Below are 19,595 nucleotides of genomic sequence, written 5' to 3'. Positions count from 1 at the left end.
CGTGCAAAGTTGGAATCCACCAAATATATGTGCACCATTGGCTTCTCCTCATATGGGGGCCTTACAAACTGTGCAACATATATTGTGGTGGCAAAAATGAGAGAGGTGGGCATTGCAAGTATATCAACACCCCCCCTCAATGAACACCCGAAGATGCTCTATGTTGGCCGTGTGCCAACTCCAAGTTGATGAAGATGTCGAAGTAGCTGGTCTTTCCCTAGAGCTTTGGTGAAGATATCTGCACAATTTACTTCAGTAGGACAATACTCTAGCTCCACAATTTCATCCTCAATTAGCTCTCGAACATAATGATATTGAACCTCAATATGCTTTGTGCGTGCATGGAAGACGGGGTTCTTGGCAATCGCCATGCAACTCTGGTTGTCGCATTGAAGTGTTGTTGCTGAATGAAGAGAAACACCTAAGTCCATGAGGACTCGCCTTAGCCAAACTGCTTCACAAGCTGCTTCACAAGTAGCTTTATACTCTGCTTTTGTTGAAGAAAGAGCGACGGTTGACTGCTTCTTGCTAATCCAAGAAAACACTCCAGAACCAAGTGAGAAACAAAATCCAGAAATTGACTTTCTAGAGTCACAATCTCCTGCCCAATCGGAGTCACAATACCCACTAAGAGTATTTGTGCCAATGCCATGGCCCAAAGTACCTTTGATGTACTTAAGAACTCACATACCTGCCTTCCAATGAGATTCTCTTGGTTGGTTGGAAAACCTGCTTAAAACACCTAGTGCAAAAGAAGTATCCGGCCTAGTGTTGCATAAGAAAATTAAGCTTCCCACAAGTTTTCTGTACTTTTTACTGTCGACTAAGGGAGAAGAATCTTCCATGGAGAGTTTTGCATTTACCTCCATTGGAGTGCTCATAGGTTTGCAATCCATCATGCCAAAAGCTTTTAGGATCTCTGTTGCATACTTTTGTTGAGAGATGAAGATGCCTTTTGAGGATTACCAAACCTCAATCTCCAAAAAGTAATGCAACAAACCTAAGTCTGTCATTTCGAATTCAGAACTCAAACTCTCACGAGTTTGTTGGATGAGCTCTTTGTGGTCACCTGTGATTATCAAGTCATCGACATATAAGATAATAATGACTTGTTTTCCATTCTTCTCAAGCACATATAAATTCGCTTCAGAAGCACTTCTTCTAAAGCCAAGTTTTTTTTAAAACTTATCAATTCTGACATACCATGCTCTTGGAGAATGTTTTAGGCCATATAAAGCCTTCTTCAATCTGTAAGCCTTCTGTTTTGAATGGGGCGTCTCAAACCCTGGTGGTTGCTCAATATATACCTCCTCCTTGAGAATTCCATTCAAAAATGCAGACACAACATCCATTTGGTAAACAACCCATAAATAGATAGCAGCAAGAGCAAGCACAAGACGAATAGTTGTCATTCGAGCTGTGGGAGCGAAGGTGTCACTAACATCAAACCCTTCAACTTGAGAGAATCCTTGTGCTACTAACCTGGCTTTGTACTTTTGCAAAGAGCCATCAGCTTTATGCTTGAGCTTGTACACCCATTTTGTGCTGATGACTTTCTTCTTTGGAGGTCGATCCACTACTTCCAAAGTGTCATTCTTTGTGATGCTGTCGTATTCAGAGTGCATCGCTTCCTTCCACTTTGGATCAGCCATGGCCTCCTCAATGGAGGTTGGCTCCTTCACAGAGCCCACAATTTCTGTCATGAGAGCCATGTTGATGATATGTTCGGAGGCTCTCCTTTGCTCCTCTATTCTTTTTGACCGTCGCAAACCCCCTCCTCTTCATGAGGATTGTGAACTTGAGGTTTTCGAGCATCAAAAAGCTGTTGAGCCCACTTTGGTAGTGGCTTTTCTTGTGATGCTGCAACAGGTTGGTTAGATTTATTTGAGTCATCATCAGACAACTCCTCTTCTTGATTTTTTACCTGACTTTGGTGTGGCACATGGTGAGTTATCTCTTCATTTGATGAGAAAGTGGACGAACTGGTTTCTCCACCGTATGTGGCCCTTCTTCAAATACCACATCCCGACTGGTGAGTATTTTCTTTGTCTCTGGATCATAGAGTCTATAAGCCTTAGACTCTTCACTATATCTGAGAAATACGCACTTCTTGCTTTTGGCTTCTAACTTTGTTCGTTGTGAATCAAAAATATGTGCATAACAGAAACACCCAAATGTTTTGAAATGCAAGACTGAAGGTTTCTTACCAGTATAGGCTTCTTGAGGCGTTTTCCCTTTCAAAGCCTTTGTGTAGCTTCGATTGAGAATGTACACTGCTGTACTTACTGCTTCGGCCCAAAAGAAATCTGGCATATCCTTGGCTTTGAGCATACACCTTGCCATTTCTACCACCGTCCGATTGCGACGCTCCACAACTCCATTTTGTTGTGGTGTGTAAGCTGTAGTAAGGTGTCGTTTTATGCCATGCTCTTTGCAGTAATTGTTGAATTCATTTGAAATGAATTCTCCTCCTCGATCTATGCGAAGCTTCTTCACCTTCTTTCCTGTTTCATTTTCTACAAGCTTTTGCCACATTTTAAACTTTCCAAAAGCTTCAGACTTCTCACGAATGAAATACACCCACATCTTTCTACTAAAGTCATCGACTAACAACAAAAAGTAGAAAAATCCACCTAAAGCGGATGTAGACATTTTTCCACAAAGATCTGCGTGTACCAACTCTGGAGGCGACTGAGCTCGATTACTACTCTCTTGTGGAAATGCCTTTCTTTGTTGCTTGCCCATCATGCAAGCTTCACAAACTTCATTCATATATGAGATTTGAGGCATGTGTGCCACCATCCCAGATTTTTGTATCTCTTTTCGCACAACAATGCTTAAGTGACCAAATCTCTCATGCCATAATTGAGTTGTACCTCTTTCTGTAGTGATCGTAAGTGCAGAAAGTTTGTAGAGGTTATTGCGCCTTACGCCCTTTCCCACTGTGTTGCCTTTAGAATCCAAAATTTTTTCTCCGTTTTTCTTGAAACGGACTTCAAGATCACGATCAGTGATTGCAGCAATGGAAAACAAATTCTTCTTGATTTGAGGCACGTACAACACATTAGAGAGCTCTTTAGTTTCACGTGTAGCTGTTAAAAAAGAAATTGTCCTAGACCCTTCGGCTGGACATTTGGCATTATTCCCAACAATTACACTTATGGGTTCCTGTAGAGGCTTCCAGGAACTATACTAATCTTTCTTACTAGTCGTATGTCGGGATGCACCACTATCTAGAATCCAAGAACCATCAACAAGCGGAGTTTGTGCTGATGAGCATACCTCTTCTATGACGGCCCATAGTTCAAGGTCTGTTTCAGATTCTCTTTCCTCCCAAGAAGCTTTCATGGTGCCGTTCTTCTTGTCTGCTTTCTTCTTTCTGCAGTCTTTAACAGCATGACCCTTCTTGTCACAGTAAAAACAACTACCTGAAAATTTCCTCTTCTTGGGCTTCTTCTGAGAAGCATTTGACGTAGTCTCCTTACCTTTCATATTGGCTGTGAAGGCAGCATCACCTCCACCGTCCCTGGTCCTGAGTCGCAGCTCCTCTTCAAGCAACATTGCACTCAGTTCTTCAAACATAAAAGGGGCTGGACGAACCTGAGTGTTGAGTGCCGTAACAAGACCATTATATCTCGCCGGAGGTATACGAATGCAGCGATGAGCTAAATCTTCTGGAGAATAGCCGCACCAACGGCAGCTAATTGATCTTGGAGGTCCTTAATCCGCTTGATAAAGGCCTCCACTTTCTCTCCATCAGCAAGTTTCTCAGCAGCAAGCTGATTTTCCAGATTTTAAATTCTGGTGTGATTGTGCGCCTCATGTGCTTCATGTGCTTTAGTGGTATGCTGAACCAAAGTGAGAACAGAATCACTTACACACATGACAATGGCGCATAATGCATCTACATTCCTTCTTTTCCAGGCACATAGAAGAGTAGCATCCGGGGGAATTTCAACGCTTGGATTTGCCGGATCATTTGTTGCAGTGGGCTCCGGGTCTGCACCATTTGGTCCCAACACCGTATCCAACAATTCATATAAATCCAGAATTGGGGAAATTTTGAATTTCCACAATGTGTAGTTGGTGCCGTCAAGCTTTCCTTCGGTGAATGCTGGTGGACGGATGCGAAGTGGAGTAGCACCGGCAACAGCACTTGAAGACGGCGACATAATTGATTTTACAAAGTAATACAAGTACTTCTCGTACTTTCTTAGCTACGAGCACCTAGTGCTCTGATACCATGTAAGAAATGTGGAATACAATAAGGATCTAGTAGCAAGGAGAGTAGAGAGATATACGATGAAAGTAGATTAGTAGAAAATAAAAAAACTTTAGATTAGCACACTATTACAAAGTGATGGCGTCATCTACCCATGCGCTCTCAAGGTAGAGCTTAGATGACGATTTAGAAAACTACAGCAAGTAGGAATACAAGGGACTGACAATCCTTACACAAGGATGTGTTGTGTGCATCAAGTCTGCACACCATTCTACCGAATTACTCATGAGAAGGCGTCCTTATATAGATGTAAGGGAGCCTCTAAACACCCATATGCAGCTGCCCTTACATAGCCAAGTCCAAGTAGGACTCTCCCATGCGCCCATGTGTAGTTGCTTTTGGGTAGACAAGTCCTCCTAGAAATTGGCCACCAGCCACCGGACGGCCATTTTTCAATTGTCTTCCGGCCGTCTTCAGGCCAAGATATTCCGGCGAAGGGGAAAAAAAATTATGGCCACCGACCAAAGACCACTGGCTGCCGACCACCGGCCAAAGACCACGGACCACCGGCCACCGGACGGCCATTTTTCGATTGTCTTCCGACCATCGTCCGCCCAAGATATTCGGGCGAAGGGAAAAAATATCTTGGGGGCTTCCGTCCCCGAGGTCCCCAAAGTTGCCCCTGAATTTGCTCCGTACCATCCACGATCACAAATAGAGATCTCATCAGTGTGCAAAGCTGGAATCCACCATATATATACACCATTGGCTTTTCCTCATATGGGGGCCTTACAAACTGTGCAACATATATTGTGGTGGCAAAACTGAGAGAGGTGGGCATTGCAAGTATACCAACAGATATAGAGTAATCGGAGACCATTAATTTCTTTCAAGAAGGGGGATGTCACAAACTGTTGACGTGTCAATCCACTGAAGAGTGGAGCCAACTTTCAGATCCCGGCCGAGGGGCCTAAACCCTAGAAGGAGCAGAAGCAGCAAAAGAAGTTTTACCAACTTGGAAAGTCTTGCTGAGTGGCCTATTTTCAAAGAAGAGTTCCCACCAACTTACAAGATCTCGTCCGGTGGGGCCGACGGGACCTAAAGACAGTAATATAAAACAGGATACGCACTCTCCAACTCTCTTGCGAATTCAAATGATGACATGGCATTGTTGTACGGATACCCCCCAAAACGCGCTGACATGTTGACGTGGCAAATTGTACAGACAGTTTTGCAATTTGCGGTGGCAGTGCCACGTGGTAGCTGTACGGATTTCTTGCTTTTGCGCAGCCTGCTTTGGGGCCAGATGATTTTAGAACTTGAATCTTTTCATGTAAGTGCTTTTCTCATGGTTTCTGTTTGTTTAGGTTGCTTTCTTGTACGTGCCTTATTTCTTTTGTGTGTGATGCTTGTGCTTGTGGATCTGCATGTGCTTGCGATGAGTGCGTTCTACAGGACTGCTTGTTGTTTAGGGGGGTGTGTGTGTGTGTATGCTTGTTTTGCCTCTTTACTGCTTGTTCTTTTTTGTTTTTTCTCCTGTTTTATGGGTGTGCTGTTGAGCGGTTCCTACCTCGTCTTCAGATTTTCACCAATATTGCTTCTGCTTGTAGGTTGAAGAATTTCATAGTCCCGTTGACCATTGCCAGGGATGGTTAGAGGCTATCTCTCTCCCGGACTTTTGGTGCAGAGTCTTCTTGCGGCGGTAATGTCTCTTCTGCTTGGATGCGCCGTTGTATATGGCCTTGGAGATTTGGAGTTGGCTGTCGGAGATTCTTTGGTGGAGTTTTCGGCCTCCTCTCGACGTCAGGGTGGCCCGTTTCTACTTCAGCTCTCTGCTACTTTGTTTCCTCACTCCCTTGCTCCTAGCTTTTGTTGTGTCACCCATCTTTTGTAACTTCACGTCGGTGGTAGTTTTCTCCCTATGGTTTGTAATCATTGAATATCTCAAGGGTTTTTTACTATTAGATCCATTATGTGTGTATGCCTACGGGCCGATGTAATGCCTCCAGGCTTGTAATTTTGATTACGTAATACAAGAGGGTACCAAGCCCTACATTTTAGAGAGAGAGAGAGAGAGAGAGAGAGAGAGAGAGAGAGAGAGAGAGAGAGATGATGAAATGAAATGTTATATTAAACGTCTTCAAAAGTCCAAAATGACCTATGAGACCAAATTGATACAATCTTGGTGGATCTAATACAATGTCTAGGTAGAAAATAAAATGAAGTCAAATAAAAGCTATAATGAACATCAATGTCCGAGGATGACCGACATTGGGCGGTGTTCGAGGATGTACTGCATTGGTCGCTGAAGAGCATTGTCAATGTCCACCTCTGTAAATAGTCGTACTAGACGTCTCCCATGTCGTGGTAGAATAGTCCCGATCCTCTGATGGAGCCTCTGTTGATGTTATGATGGCCTTCCTAGACATGGGCGTCTAGCTCTATTAAGCTCAATGGCTCTGTCAGTCAATATACCTCTAGAAAAGGTGGACTCTGAAATTTGTTGTGAAGCTTGCTCATCTGACTGCCGAGTCTCTACCCTAAAGAAGTTAGTTATCTCCCTCTGTGAATGTCTCCCACAATCTAATTTCAAGGTGTTCTCAAGATAGTCTTAAGAGTAAGATTTTCTTTTTCTACTAGTGTTTTCTCTGGTACCTTGATCTGCTGTAGGTCAACTACTACTTCCAAGAAAGCCCCATCAATATCAGAGAGTAGAGATGAAGATCCTTTCTTGGCACTAGGGGATGGCTTGTGAGTTCACTTCCTAGTATCCACCAACTTGCTAAGTGCGACCGGGGGACCTACATGACCTTGTACTGAGCCTAGACATCCTCTTACTATACGAATTACAGTGCCGACCAACTTCCCGTCTGCGGGTGACACTACCGTTCACATTGGCCATACAATGTCCGACCATTGCAACTTCAAAAAGAGGGCCTTAAGAGTAAAACAAAAATCATTGGAAAGAAACCAACAACGAAGGTTAGCAATTGCCACGTCCTCGTGACATACCCCCCTCTTGAAATCGCAAACGTCCTTGATTGCATACCATAAATACATGCCACTGATGATCTTGTGCTATCAACACTCTTTTATCATCGCATGCATCCGCAAGAAGGGTCGTAACACATAGATACAAATGACTTAATAAGACCTTCATACTTTTGTCATTTCCATCTATTACACTGAATTCATATGTACATTTGATGTGCTAGCCCTATCATTAGCCCTCCTTTGGACACGTTGGATTGGGGCATAAGTAGGTTGTAACCCAAAGGCTTCAAGGGAAAGCTGCAATACATTTGGTGACTATGACAGTTCATGCGCTTCCATCCACTTTGCATCCATAGGCGGATAGTTCTTGAACTTCACCAAGTAGCGTCTTGAAACCTGTCCTTTAATTTTTCTGTCCTTATGTGCCAAAACTTGCTCAGGTACCAGGATCTCATCAAGTTCCTCAACTTCTAGTTGATCCTCATTTGGCATATCTTCTGGCACATCACCCACGAAGGATCTCAGAAGACTCAGGTGAAACGCATTATGAATCTTCCACGCATCAGGAAATTTCAGTCTGTAAGCCACATCGCTGGTCTTGTCAAGCACTCAAAAAGGTCCATAGTAACGCATACTGAGCTTAGGAAACAGCCGTTCCTTGCCCTTCATCTTCTTTAACCTTGCCTTTTCGAACCTTAACAGTACCCAATCACCAGGTGATAACAACAATTCACGACGGTGACGATCAACAGCCTTTTTCTGCTTTACCTGAGTCTTCTCCAAGGCAACTTTAATTTTCTTATACATTTCATCCATGTTCTCAACATATCGATCTGCCTCAAAGATCTTGTCCTTTGTATGCAAAATGGGACAAACTTTTTTTCCGCCTTCAACAATCTTGAAAGGTGCTTTGCCAGTTGACGAATGCACCATATTATAGGCAAATACTGTTCCCACTTGCCTTTATTATCTGACACATAACATTTCAGTTGATCTAAGACAGTAGAATTAGCCTCTTTTGACTGTTCATCAGTTTGTGGATGAAACGAAGACGAGAACTTGAGCGTAGTGCCCATGTTCTCAAACAATCCTCTCCAGAACAAACTGGTCATGCGAGGATCACGATCACTAACAATCGATTGTGGCATACCATGGTACTTAAACACATGCGAGGTCATCAAAGAACGTCCCAACAAACTGTTGATGCGAGCGGAAAATCCGGTCCATCATTCTGTTGGATGTGGCAGGAGCATTTGTTAGCCCAAACGGAATCACTAGAAACTCGTAAAGACCAAATGTCGTTCTAAACGCAGTCTTGTGCACATCCTCTGGCCTTATGCGAATTTTGATGGTACCCACTCTTAAGGTCTATCCTGCTGAAAATTGTAGCACCCTCTAAACGATCGAGAATATCATCAATCCTAGGAATAGGAAACCTATTCTTGATGGTATTCCTATTCAACGCACGGTAATCAATACACATGCGCCATGAGCCATCCTTTTTTGCACTAGGAGCACTGGGGAGCAAAATGGTGAAGAACTAGGCTGAATCAGCCGCATAAGCTGTATCAAATTGCTGGAGGAAAGTGAGAGCCTTTGCTTTATCCCCAAAGCTACAGAAATTGATGAACTTCACAGTTGCACCACCTTCTTTGTAAGCTTTCGGCTTTTCCACTGCCCCCAAATTGTCATACGGAATAGTCTGCAACATGGGCACAATAGTAGGCATGGTTTGCACATCTTGGCCATTAACATTTTGTGTGAGAGGTGCCATATCTGGCTGCTGCCAAGAAAAACCAACCATACCAAAATGACCCTGTGGCACCCCAAACTGGCCCTGGTTGCATTGAAAATCCTGTTGCATGCCGATGCTACCATACATGGGGTTTGGCATTATGCCTTGCATACCCCCAAACATTGTTCCTGGCATGTACGACTGACTTCCAGGCGCATAACCAGCCATACTTTGGAACACAGATCCACCCCCGAAATACCCAGGATGTACCGTGGGTGGTGGAAAAACTTGGTGCATTGCCTGGTAACCAGTTTCCTGTCCATTCAAGACAATGTCACAAGGCGGGCACAACGTGCCAATAGAAAAGAATAGACTGTAACACACTTTTAGCACTTCAATAACAACTGAATTGAGAGAGAGAGAGACGACACGCGACATGGAGTGGCGGAATTCCACCCCAGAGAGTATTGGCCCCAAACCTTGGCGCCCCTTTCGGTATTTCTATATATTGCATCAACACAATACAAGCCGGTACTCCAGACTCTGCACCTTCTCCAGGAAGCATGCCAGAGAATGAGCCCTAACCTCATATTTAAAGACCCTTCGCCTGAAAAGCAGTTACAGTAAAAAGCCTTCAAAACTTAAAAGCTTTTGGTCCAAAAGCAAAGCCAAAAAGCTGCTAGCGCAATTTACGAAAATCAGTACAGCTTGCCACGTCATCAGCCAGCGCAAAACGCGGACATCCGTACAGCCTGCCATGTCATCATGCCAGCGCAATTTTTGGAAATCTGCCACATCATTAGTTTTTGCGTGTGTGCGGGTCCTGCTTTATTTTAATTCTTTTGTCACTTGGGGCTCCATCGGACGGGGTCCCCATAAGTTGATAGGACTTCTTCTATTACTTGTTCTTCTTAGGGTTTAGGTCCCTCAGCCGGCATATGTAAGTTGGCTCCCTTCTTTAGGCTTTGACACGTCAGCAGTTTGTTACAGACAGCATGCTGGCTCTGAAAGGTGGCGGGCTGAATTGGCATAACCTGTGGAATAGGCGTTCTAGCCACCTGTTCAAGCATGGGAGAAACTTGTTTTGGAGCCCCTGACTCCGTAACATGCGAGTGTTCCCTATCCTGCTGAGTCGCATGAAGTACTCGGGCTTGAGCCTGAACAAGCTCTGTACGCGGTGTAGGTTTCCTATTTTGCTGTTGCACTGGTGGCACTTGCAAGAACTCCATAAACCTTGGATTTTGCACTAGTTGCGAAAAGACATTCACTGCGGCAACTAACTGAGTCCTGAACGCTTCATCCTCAAGTTGCCCAGTCATAAAGCCCTGTACTACTGGAGGGACATTCACATCAACAAGAGGTACTGTCTGACGTGGCCGTGAGCTCCCGCCAATCTCGAACATCGTAGGGGTTTCCTGTGTGTCCTTCGAAGAGGAACCCTCTTCCATAATGCCCTTCCCTTTATCGGCCATAGTGTAATCCCGCGTTCTTGTACTCTGTGTCTTTACCCAAAACAACCGAGGCTCACTCTTTGAGGAAAGAAAGTGATTGATATCCCGGCAATGGAACCTTGAAACCGGCCAGTGGGGTGGTAGGCTGAAACCGGCCTGTTCAATCCAAAAAGGGCGGTAGACTTTACTTTAAACCTTGATTTAGCTTTCACCCATTATTAGTCGTCTATTTTACCTGTACTTTCAAGACACAACAAAGGGGAGAGGGATACAGGCTGCTAGATTGCACCTGTATGAGTGGACAGACACCAGATTGGCCCCTAACTTAGGCGCCCCTTTCGGTATTTCTTTATTGTTCAAAAGAGGGAATAAACGCTGTGGTTCCTACAAGCTGCCCCGCACAAACTCGGCTGAATTTCCACTGTTCCAGCCCGATTTCGGCAGCATAACTGTACTAGAACCTTTCACGGTCAGTATTCCCACGCATTGACCGACTTTCCCGACGCATACGGGCACTTTGCAAAACCTGGCGAGAATCTGCAGCACGCTGAATTCTCTGTTTTCAGCCCTGAAAATGCACCAGATCGCCTGTACAGCGGTCCCCTTGCGTCCCCGAACCTCCTGGGGGTATTAGGGTCCGTTTAGGGCCAAAACCCTAAACCTGCAAAAATACACAGCAGGCTGTAATTCACTGTTTCGGGCTCCGTTTCGCGTGCCGGTCGCATCCCTAGCAAGTCCTCGAGCTCCCGCACCTGTAGGGCTACTTGCCCTTTGAATCGGACGAGATTTCTGGCGTGAAACCTCTCCGAATTCACCTGTACCTGCGGGGGGATTAGCCGCTAGCTAATCCAGTACCTGTGCAAGAGGCTCTTGCCTCGGCAATCGCGCATGAACCCACACAACTGTACATTGGTCAAATGAAGAGCCCACTAGAGGGGCATAACATACTGCCAAAGGGGAGAGAGAGGGCAGTGCGTAGCGTGCAGGGCATCACTCCTGGCACCGCACTGTGCATAAGAGGGAAAGCAAGCACTCCATAGCTCTTAACCTGTGACAGAGACTTGCAAAATGAGCCTCCCAGCTATAAATCACGTTTTTGCCTTCTCTATAAGTAGTAAACTGGCCTCAGAGTGCCAAGTGTCACTCATTTGTGCATTTTCCCGCTTTAGACCCTCGGGTCTAAAAATATCTCACCTGCAGCCTCTGTTGACTTGGCCACAGAGTAACAAAATGATCCCCATGTCAAACTGCACGTAATGACGCGAAGACATTTTCAGGTCCCAAAATAGCAGTTCCCTAAATTTTAGGAGATGCTGCCATTGTATCTTTCTAGGTCATCCGACCCTCTTTGTACACTGCGGCCACATCCAGAACTGAAATGTAGCCTCTGTAGCAAAGGATTCCACTTTGGCTAGTCAATGACCCCACTTGGCTAACCATAGTCCTTGTCCAACCTTAGTGCTCTCTTGCCCTCAGGCCTGGACTCCCTCTGGACAGTTCCACACTAGCTATGCAATGCAGGGCAGTTAGATTTCCCGAGGGGTGTTTCCAAAAAGTGAAAGTAAATAGATAATAAGAAAGAAATCAACAAAAAGGATAGATAGTAGTCACACGCTGGTGACATACCCTCCTCTTGAAATCTCAAACGTCCTCGTTTGCATCTATGTCGTCCATGCTTACTGTCAACACTGATGTATTCAACACATGTCGACACATATACGACACATACATGCTCATTGTCAACCCTGGTGTATTCAACACCTCGTCGACTCATGTATTGCCTGCGTGTGAACCCTGTCCCAATGACATAGTGGTAGCTTCGCACTCTGCCATTGCTTTGAGTCACTAACTTTCCAATGACAAAATGGTAGCTGCACATTTTGCCACTGTCTTATAGTACACGTTGGATCCCGTAACACTTTCGAGCATACCCAAACCGACAGTTTAAGAATGCAGTTACACATGTACTCCTGAATAGAAGCAATCATTGTATCCTTGACAAACTGACAAGAAATACTCACTTCTATAGCACTAACCAAACTTTTGGACATTCCATAAGAGCAATTGCCAAACTGACAATCTGTACAGCTCTAACATTCATGTAACAGGTATTTGATTTGAGCTCACTTTAAATACCATGTACATCATTTGTTTCAGAAGCCATTGTCACACTGACAATCCATGTAGCTTTGAAACTCAAGGGGTCAAGGTAGGTTGCAAATCGAAGGCTTCCAGGTAAAGTGATAACACAGTTGGTGACTCTGCAAGTTCACCTTCTTCCATCCACTTAGCATCCATTGGTGGATAGTTTCTGAACTTTACCAAGTAACGCCTAGCAACCTTGCCTTTCACTTTCCTTTCTTTGTGTGCCAAAATCTGTTCAGGGACCAAGATCTCGTCAAGTTCCTCGACTTCCGGCTGATCTTCAGCTGGCATATCTTCTGGCACATCACCCACATAGGGTCTGAGAAGACTCACATGAAACGCATTGTGAATCTTCCAACTGTCAGGCAATTTCAGCCTATATGCAACATCACTGATTATGTCGCACACTTGAAAAGGCCCATAGTAACGCATGCTGAGCTTTGGAAACAGTCTTTCCTTGCCCTTCATCTTCTTTAACCTTGCCTTTTCAAAGCGTAAAAGCACCCAATCACCAAGTGAATATACCACTTCACGACGGTGACGATCAGCTGCTTTCTTTTGCTTTGCCTGAGTCCTTTCTAAGGCCACTTTGACCTTCTTGTACATTTCATCCATGTCTTGAACATACTTATCTGCTTCAAATATCTTGTCCTTTGTATGCAGTATGGGAGGAACTTTCTTGCCACCTTCAACTATCTCAAAGGGTGCCTTGCCAGTTGATGAATGCACTGTATTATTGTATGCATACTCCACCAATGGCAAATACTGCTCCCACCTTCCTTTATGCTCTGACACATAGCACTTCAGCAGATCTAGGACAGTAGAATTTGCCTCTTCTGACTGCCCATCTGTTTGAGGATGAAATGACGAAGAGAATTTGAGCGTGGTGCCCATATTCTCAAACAAGCCTCTCCAGAACAAACTAGTCATGCGTGGATCACGGTCGCTAATAATCGACTGTGGCATGCCATGATACTTGAAAATATTGCTCATAAACAAGCGTGCCATCTGATCTGGCTTTATCTTCTTCCTGACAGGAATAAAATGAGCCTGTTTGCTGAATCTGCAAATAATGGTCCAAATACCATCATTTCCTGTCTGCGTTCTTGGAAGATCAAAGATAAAATCCATAGCAATACTTTCCCATGGTTTATCTGGAATAGGTAGTGGTTGCAATAACCCTGGTGCCTTTTGCCTGTCAAACTTGACCTTTTGGCATATTAGGCATTCTCGCACAAAGGCATCCACATCCCTTCTCAATGTAGGCCAATAGAAGAATGTCTCAACCGCTTTAACTGTAGCATCGATACCACGATGCCCTGCATACGGTGGGACATGACTCTCTTCCATAACTTTGCGTCGCAATGGCTTTGTGACACACAATCTGCCATGCATCATCATGAACCCGTCTTTAAGAAGATAGTGTTCATGACGTTGTCCATCCATTAGTTGCTCGAAGACCCTTGCAAAATCTTCATCATTTGCATACTGTTCTCTCATATCATCAAGTTCATGATGATAAGGAATTGACACAGCTGAAATTTGTGGCTTCCTAGACAAGGCATCAGCCACAACGTTCTTCTTGCCTTCCACATGCACAATCTGAAAATGGAACATGGACAAGATATTTGCCCATCGCATATGCTTCTCAGATAACTTTGTCTGTGTCAAGAAGTATCGCAAGGTCTGATGGTCCGTTTGGACAACAAAGTCTGCACCTAGCAGGTAGTGTTTCCAACTTAAGAGCGCATGAATCACAGCCAGTAACTCTTTCTCATAGACCTGCATGGTCATCTCTGGCCCTTGCAAAATTCTGCTCTCATAGGCTACTACCCTGCCATCTTGCATTAGCACAGCACCAATGCTACTACCGCAGGCATCACACTGGACAACAAATGACTTCCTAAGATCTGGCAACACAATGACTGGATCTGAAGTCATCTTTTCCTTTAAGAGATTAAAAGCTGAAATCTCTTTCTGTGTCCATCTAAAGGTGACTGCCTTCTTTTGAAGAGCATGTAAAGGTGAAGCAATCTCAGCGAAATTTCGGATAAACCTTCTGTAATAGGAGCATAGTCCCAAAAAGCTTCGGACATCATGCACCGTCTTCAAATTTGGCCATGACTTGATCGCTTCGACTTTTGCAGGATCCATTCTGACACCGTCCTTTGAGACAATGTGTCCCAGAAAGTGAATCTCTTCCAGAAAAAACTCACTTTTCTTTGCATTGATGAGCAACCTATGACTGCGTAGCTCTTTGAACACAATGGCCAAGTGATGCCTATGCTCCTCTTCATTCTTTGAATAGACTATCATGTCATCAAAGAACGTACCAACAAACTGCTGGTGTGGACGGAAAATTCTGTCCATCATCCTATTAAACGTAGCAGGAGCATTTGTGAGACCAAAGGGCATCACTAAAAATTCGTAAAGGCCAAACGTTGTTCTAAAAGCAGTCTTGTGCACATCCTCTGATCTAATGCGGATCTGATGATACCCACTCTTTAGATCTATCCTGCTAAACATAGCTGCTCCTTCTAATTTGTCCATAATATCATCAATTCTAGGTATAGGGAACCTATTCTTGATGGTATTCTTGTTCAGTGCACGGTAGTCGATGCACATACGCCATGAGCCATCTTTTTTCTGCACCAACAATACTGGAGAACAGAATGGAGATGAACTGGGCTGAATCAGCCCTTTTTCTAACAGCTCCTGTACTTGGCCCATTATCTCTTTCTGCTGAGCCGCACTAACCCTGTACGGAGGCTTATTTGGTGGGCTACAGCCTGGCACCAAATCTATCGCATGGTCCTCGGGTCTCTCTGGCGGTAATTGAGACGGTAATGAATCGGAAAAACAGTCACTATACTGTTGTAAAAACATTGACCTTTCTTTATCTAGCACAGATAAATTTGATTCATCACAATCTGACACTTCACGTGCAAAAACCAAGTACGCAGAAAGATGCTTTTTCATTACAGAAGTAATAGCAGAAGCTGATACAGTAGGAATAGACTCCCCTTTAAGCTTTACATCCAGAATGTGAGTCTTTCCCCTGCTCTGTACAGTGATCTTTTTGTTGTAGGCATCCATGATTCCCTGTACACGAAACAACCAAGGAATACCTAACAACACATCACATCCGTCCAGTGGCATGATGTAAAATTCTTCAGCATCTACATAGGACTGGATATGTAGACGCAACTTTCCAATGATGGGTGTCACAGCCTCTGTATGGCCAGGACATGCCAAACCTGCCTCTGCTGTATACCCCATCTCTTCAGGTCTGATTCCCAACTTTGAAGCCAATTCTGGGGAAATAAAGTTGGCTTTGGCACCTGGATCAAAGAAGATAAGCACTGTTTGATCCCTAACCTTTCCCCATGCTCTGCAAAGCTCACTTGCATCTGAATTTGGCTTGTCGCCCACCATATCTGGCACTAGACCAGCCATGGGCTTCTTTCCTTTCCTGTCCTCCTTGTCTTCAGAATCAGCTGGCCTTTTCTTTGTAGGACAGTTGTAAGCAATGTGGCCAGGCTGCTCACATATAAAGCATTTGTTCTCTGTCCATAATTACAATTCCCTGTGTCTCGTCTATGATCCCCTGTGTCTTCAAGCCGAAAACTGCCCAAGGCTCACTTCTATGGGAAAAAGTGATTTAATCCCGTCGATGGAACCATGAAACCGGCCTGTTCAATCCAAAAAGGGCGGTAGACTTTACTTTAAACCTTGATTTAGCTTTCACCCATTATTAGTCGTCTATTTTACCTGTACTTTCAAGACACAACAAAGGGGAGAGGGATACAGGCTGCTAGATTGCACCTGTATGAGTGGACAGACACCAGATTGGCCCCTAACTTAGGCGCCCCTTTCGGTATTTCTTTATTGTTCAAAAGAGGGAATAAACGCTGTGGTTCCTACAAGCTGCCCCGCACAAACTCGGCTGAATTTCCACTGTTCCAGCCCGATTTCGGCAGCATAACTGTACTAGAACCTTTCACGGTCAGTATTCCCACGCATTGACCGACTTTCCCGACGCATACGGGCACTTTGCAAAACCTGGCGAGAATCTGCAGCACGCTGAATTCTCTGTTTTCAGCCCTGAAAATGCGCCAGATCGCCTGTACAGCGGTCCCCTTGCGTCCCCGAACCTCCTGGGGGTATTAGGGTCCGTTTAGGGCCAAAACCCTAAACCTGCAAAAATACACAGCAGGCTGTAATTCACTGTTTCGGGCTCCGTTTCGCGTGCCGGTCGCATCCCTAGCAAGTCCTCGAGCTCCCGCACCTGTAGGGCTACTTGCCCTTTGAATCGGACGAGATTTCTGGCGTGAAACCTCTCCGAATTCACCTGTACCTGCGGGGGGATTAGCCGCTAGCTAATCCAGTACCTGTGCAAGAGGCTCTTGCCTCGGCAATCGCGCATGAACCCACACAACTGTACATTGGTCAAATGAAGAGCCCACTAGAGGGGCATAACATACTGCCAAAGGGGAGAGAGAGGGCAGTGCGTAGCGTGCAGGGCATCACTCCTGGCACCGCACTGTGCATAAGAGGGAAAGCAAGCACTCCATAGCTCTTAACCTGTGACAGAGACTTGCAAAATGAGCCTCCCAGCTATAAATCACGTTTTTGCCTTCTCTATAAGTAGTAAACTGGCCTCAGAGTGCCAAGTGTCACTCATTTGTGCATTTTCCCGCTTTAGACCCTCGGGTCTAAAAATATCTCACCTGCAGCCTCTGTTGACTTGGCCACAGAGTAACAAAATGATCCCCATGTCAAACTGCACGTAATGACGCGAAGACATTTTCAGGTCCCAAAATAGCAGTTCCCTAAATTTTAGGAGATGCTGCCATTGTATCTTTCTAGGTCATCCGACCCTCTTTGTACACTGCGGCCACATCCAGAACTGAAATGTAGCCTCTGTAGCAAAGGATTCCACTTTGGCTAGTCAATGACCCCACTTGGCTAACCATAGTCCTTGTCCAACCTTAGTGCTCTCTTGCCCTCAGGCCTGGACTCCCTCTGGACAGTTCCACACTAGCTATGCAATGCAGGGCAGTTAGATTTCCCGAGGGGTGTTTCCAAAAAGTGAAAGTAAATAGATAATAAGAAAGAAATCAACAAAAAGGATAGATAGTAGTCACACGCTGGTGACATAGGCTTTGGCTTTCACCCGAAATTCTTTACTTTAGACACACACAGAGAGAACGTGCAAAGGAAACCTACAACGGGAATTAACACTTAAGCACACACGGCTCAGAAGCTAGAATGCTCCGAGTAGACGCCGACAACCTGTAGGCCCCAAAATTGGCGCCCCTTTCCGTATTTCTTTATACTTTGAGAGGGTAAATTACAAAGTAGAGTCCTGGGAATTCTTTACCTGTATCTAGCTAGATACCACCTGTTTTGGCCAAATTTCGGTAGCATAACAGCCCCAAAACTTGCGCGAAACCAATTCTCCTACTGGAACTCACTTCCATTGGCATAAACCCTCTGATTCCTGCCCAAAAACAGTAAATTCAGCACGCTGTATTTACTGGTTTTTTCCATGTTTTCAGCCCTAAACAATCCTCGAACTCTCCTGTGTCATCAGTGGGGCACTGGTCCCAATGGTTCTGGTGTCCATATGGCTGAAAACCAGTCAAATTACAGTGTATACACAGCGTTGAAAACGCACCTGTACGGTGAGGTTATGACCCTCACCAGTGCCTGCTTTGGAGTAGCAATTAGCTACCCCTGTTCTTGCTCAAGGAGGCTCTTGCCTCAGCACAAAAGCATGAAACCACATAGCTGTACATCAGACAAATGAAGAGCCCTCTTGTGGGGCATCACATAACTGCACGTAGGGGGGAGAGAGAGCAGTGTCATACAATGTCCGACCATTTGCAACTTCAAAAAGAGGGCCTTAAGAGTAAAACAAAAATCATTGGAAAGAAACCAACAACTAAGGTCAGCAGTTGCCACGTCCTCGTGACATAGTTAACAGTTGCCACGTCCTCGTGACACACGAGACATTTGCTTTGGAAATACCCATATTCCCCGCATTTGTAGCACAAAATGGGCCAATTGGACGGGCGAGCCGGGAGACGAGGTGGTTGCTGCTCCTGCTGCATGGAGGTGGACACTGAGGTATAGAAGCTCTGAGGGTCTGAGGGAGCATTAGCATGATAAAAGCTCTGAGATGGAAAATTGTTTTGCATACCTTGCATAGGAGGTGTAGTCAACAGAAGGTGGCATGTAGTTTGGATGTTTGTAGGGGGAAACCATGTTGAATGCAAGTGCCGACCCTTGTTGAAGAGGAGGAGCAAGACTTTGTTGTAGTTGCCGCAATCCCTTTAGGTAGTAGCAATCTTTGTCTTCATGTCGAGACTTTTCACAGAGGTGGCAATAAGCCCAAAGGGGGTATTTGTGCGGAGGATACCCTGGAGAGCGACATCACCATACCACAGCCTTAGACTCCCGTTGAGCTCTGAGCTCTTCTAGCTCCCACTTGATCTGGTCCAAAGCTTCTTGATGTGGAGGCTTTTCTTGTCGAAGAGAGAAGGATCTCTCCTCTTGAAGAGCTCATTGTAACTTCAGTGCTTCCAGTTCCCTGCGTAAAGAAGTCAAGGGGTGAGATGGACTTTCCAAGAGTACTGAGGCTGTCTCTACGTGAGGAGAGTTGTTGAATAGCTTCCTTGCCCCTTCTATCCTAGTAGCAATAGCGACAAACTCCTCCAAAGTGGCTTCAGGTCGGAGGCTCTCTCGGAGTTTTTGGTGAGAAATCTTTGGGAGAGCCTTCTCCACCCACTTCTTGACCATGAAGACTTGTGGTTGCTGGGGAAGCTTGACGACCAGAGACTTTGTTCTTGTTGTGAGTTCTGCAAAAGTCTCATTTGGCTGGAACACTAGGTTTGCCAACTCATCTAGAACCTTCTCTTGGAAGTCACGTGGTCTGAAAGCTTCACAGAATGTTGCCTTAGTGTTGCCCATGTAGTAAAGCAAACTGACTATATCATTTATCTGCTAAGCCATTCAAGGTTGACGGAAAGAGCACCAGGTAAGC

The 19,595-nt window shown here is 45.0% G+C and overlaps 1 protein-coding gene across 3 annotated transcripts in view; it reads left to right on the top strand.

Annotated features, from left to right (window-relative positions):
• The window catches only part of LOC147426641 (protein DETOXIFICATION 16-like), a 106,139-nt gene that overhangs the window by 21,655 nt on the left and 64,889 nt on the right, over positions 1-19,595 (top strand). The window contains exon 6 of one of the 3 annotated variants that reach the window (XM_086499241.1): positions 5,833-6,248. The exons of the other annotated variants lie outside the window; for them this stretch is intronic. Within the exon in view, the coding sequence (XP_086355367.1) occupies positions 5,833-5,837 (5 nt within the window). The 3' untranslated portion in view covers positions 5,838-6,248. Of the gene's footprint in view, positions 1-5,832; positions 6,249-19,595 lie in introns of those variants that run through there. 3 annotated transcript variants of the gene reach the window in all.

Source organism: Adiantum capillus-veneris, chromosome 24, assembly GCF_014529385.1.
Source record: "Adiantum capillus-veneris isolate H3 chromosome 24, ASM1452938v2, whole genome shotgun sequence".
NCBI classification, from domain to species: Eukaryota; Viridiplantae; Streptophyta; class Polypodiopsida; order Polypodiales; family Pteridaceae; genus Adiantum; species Adiantum capillus-veneris.
This window is presented reverse-complemented; position numbering and strand designations above follow the sequence as displayed.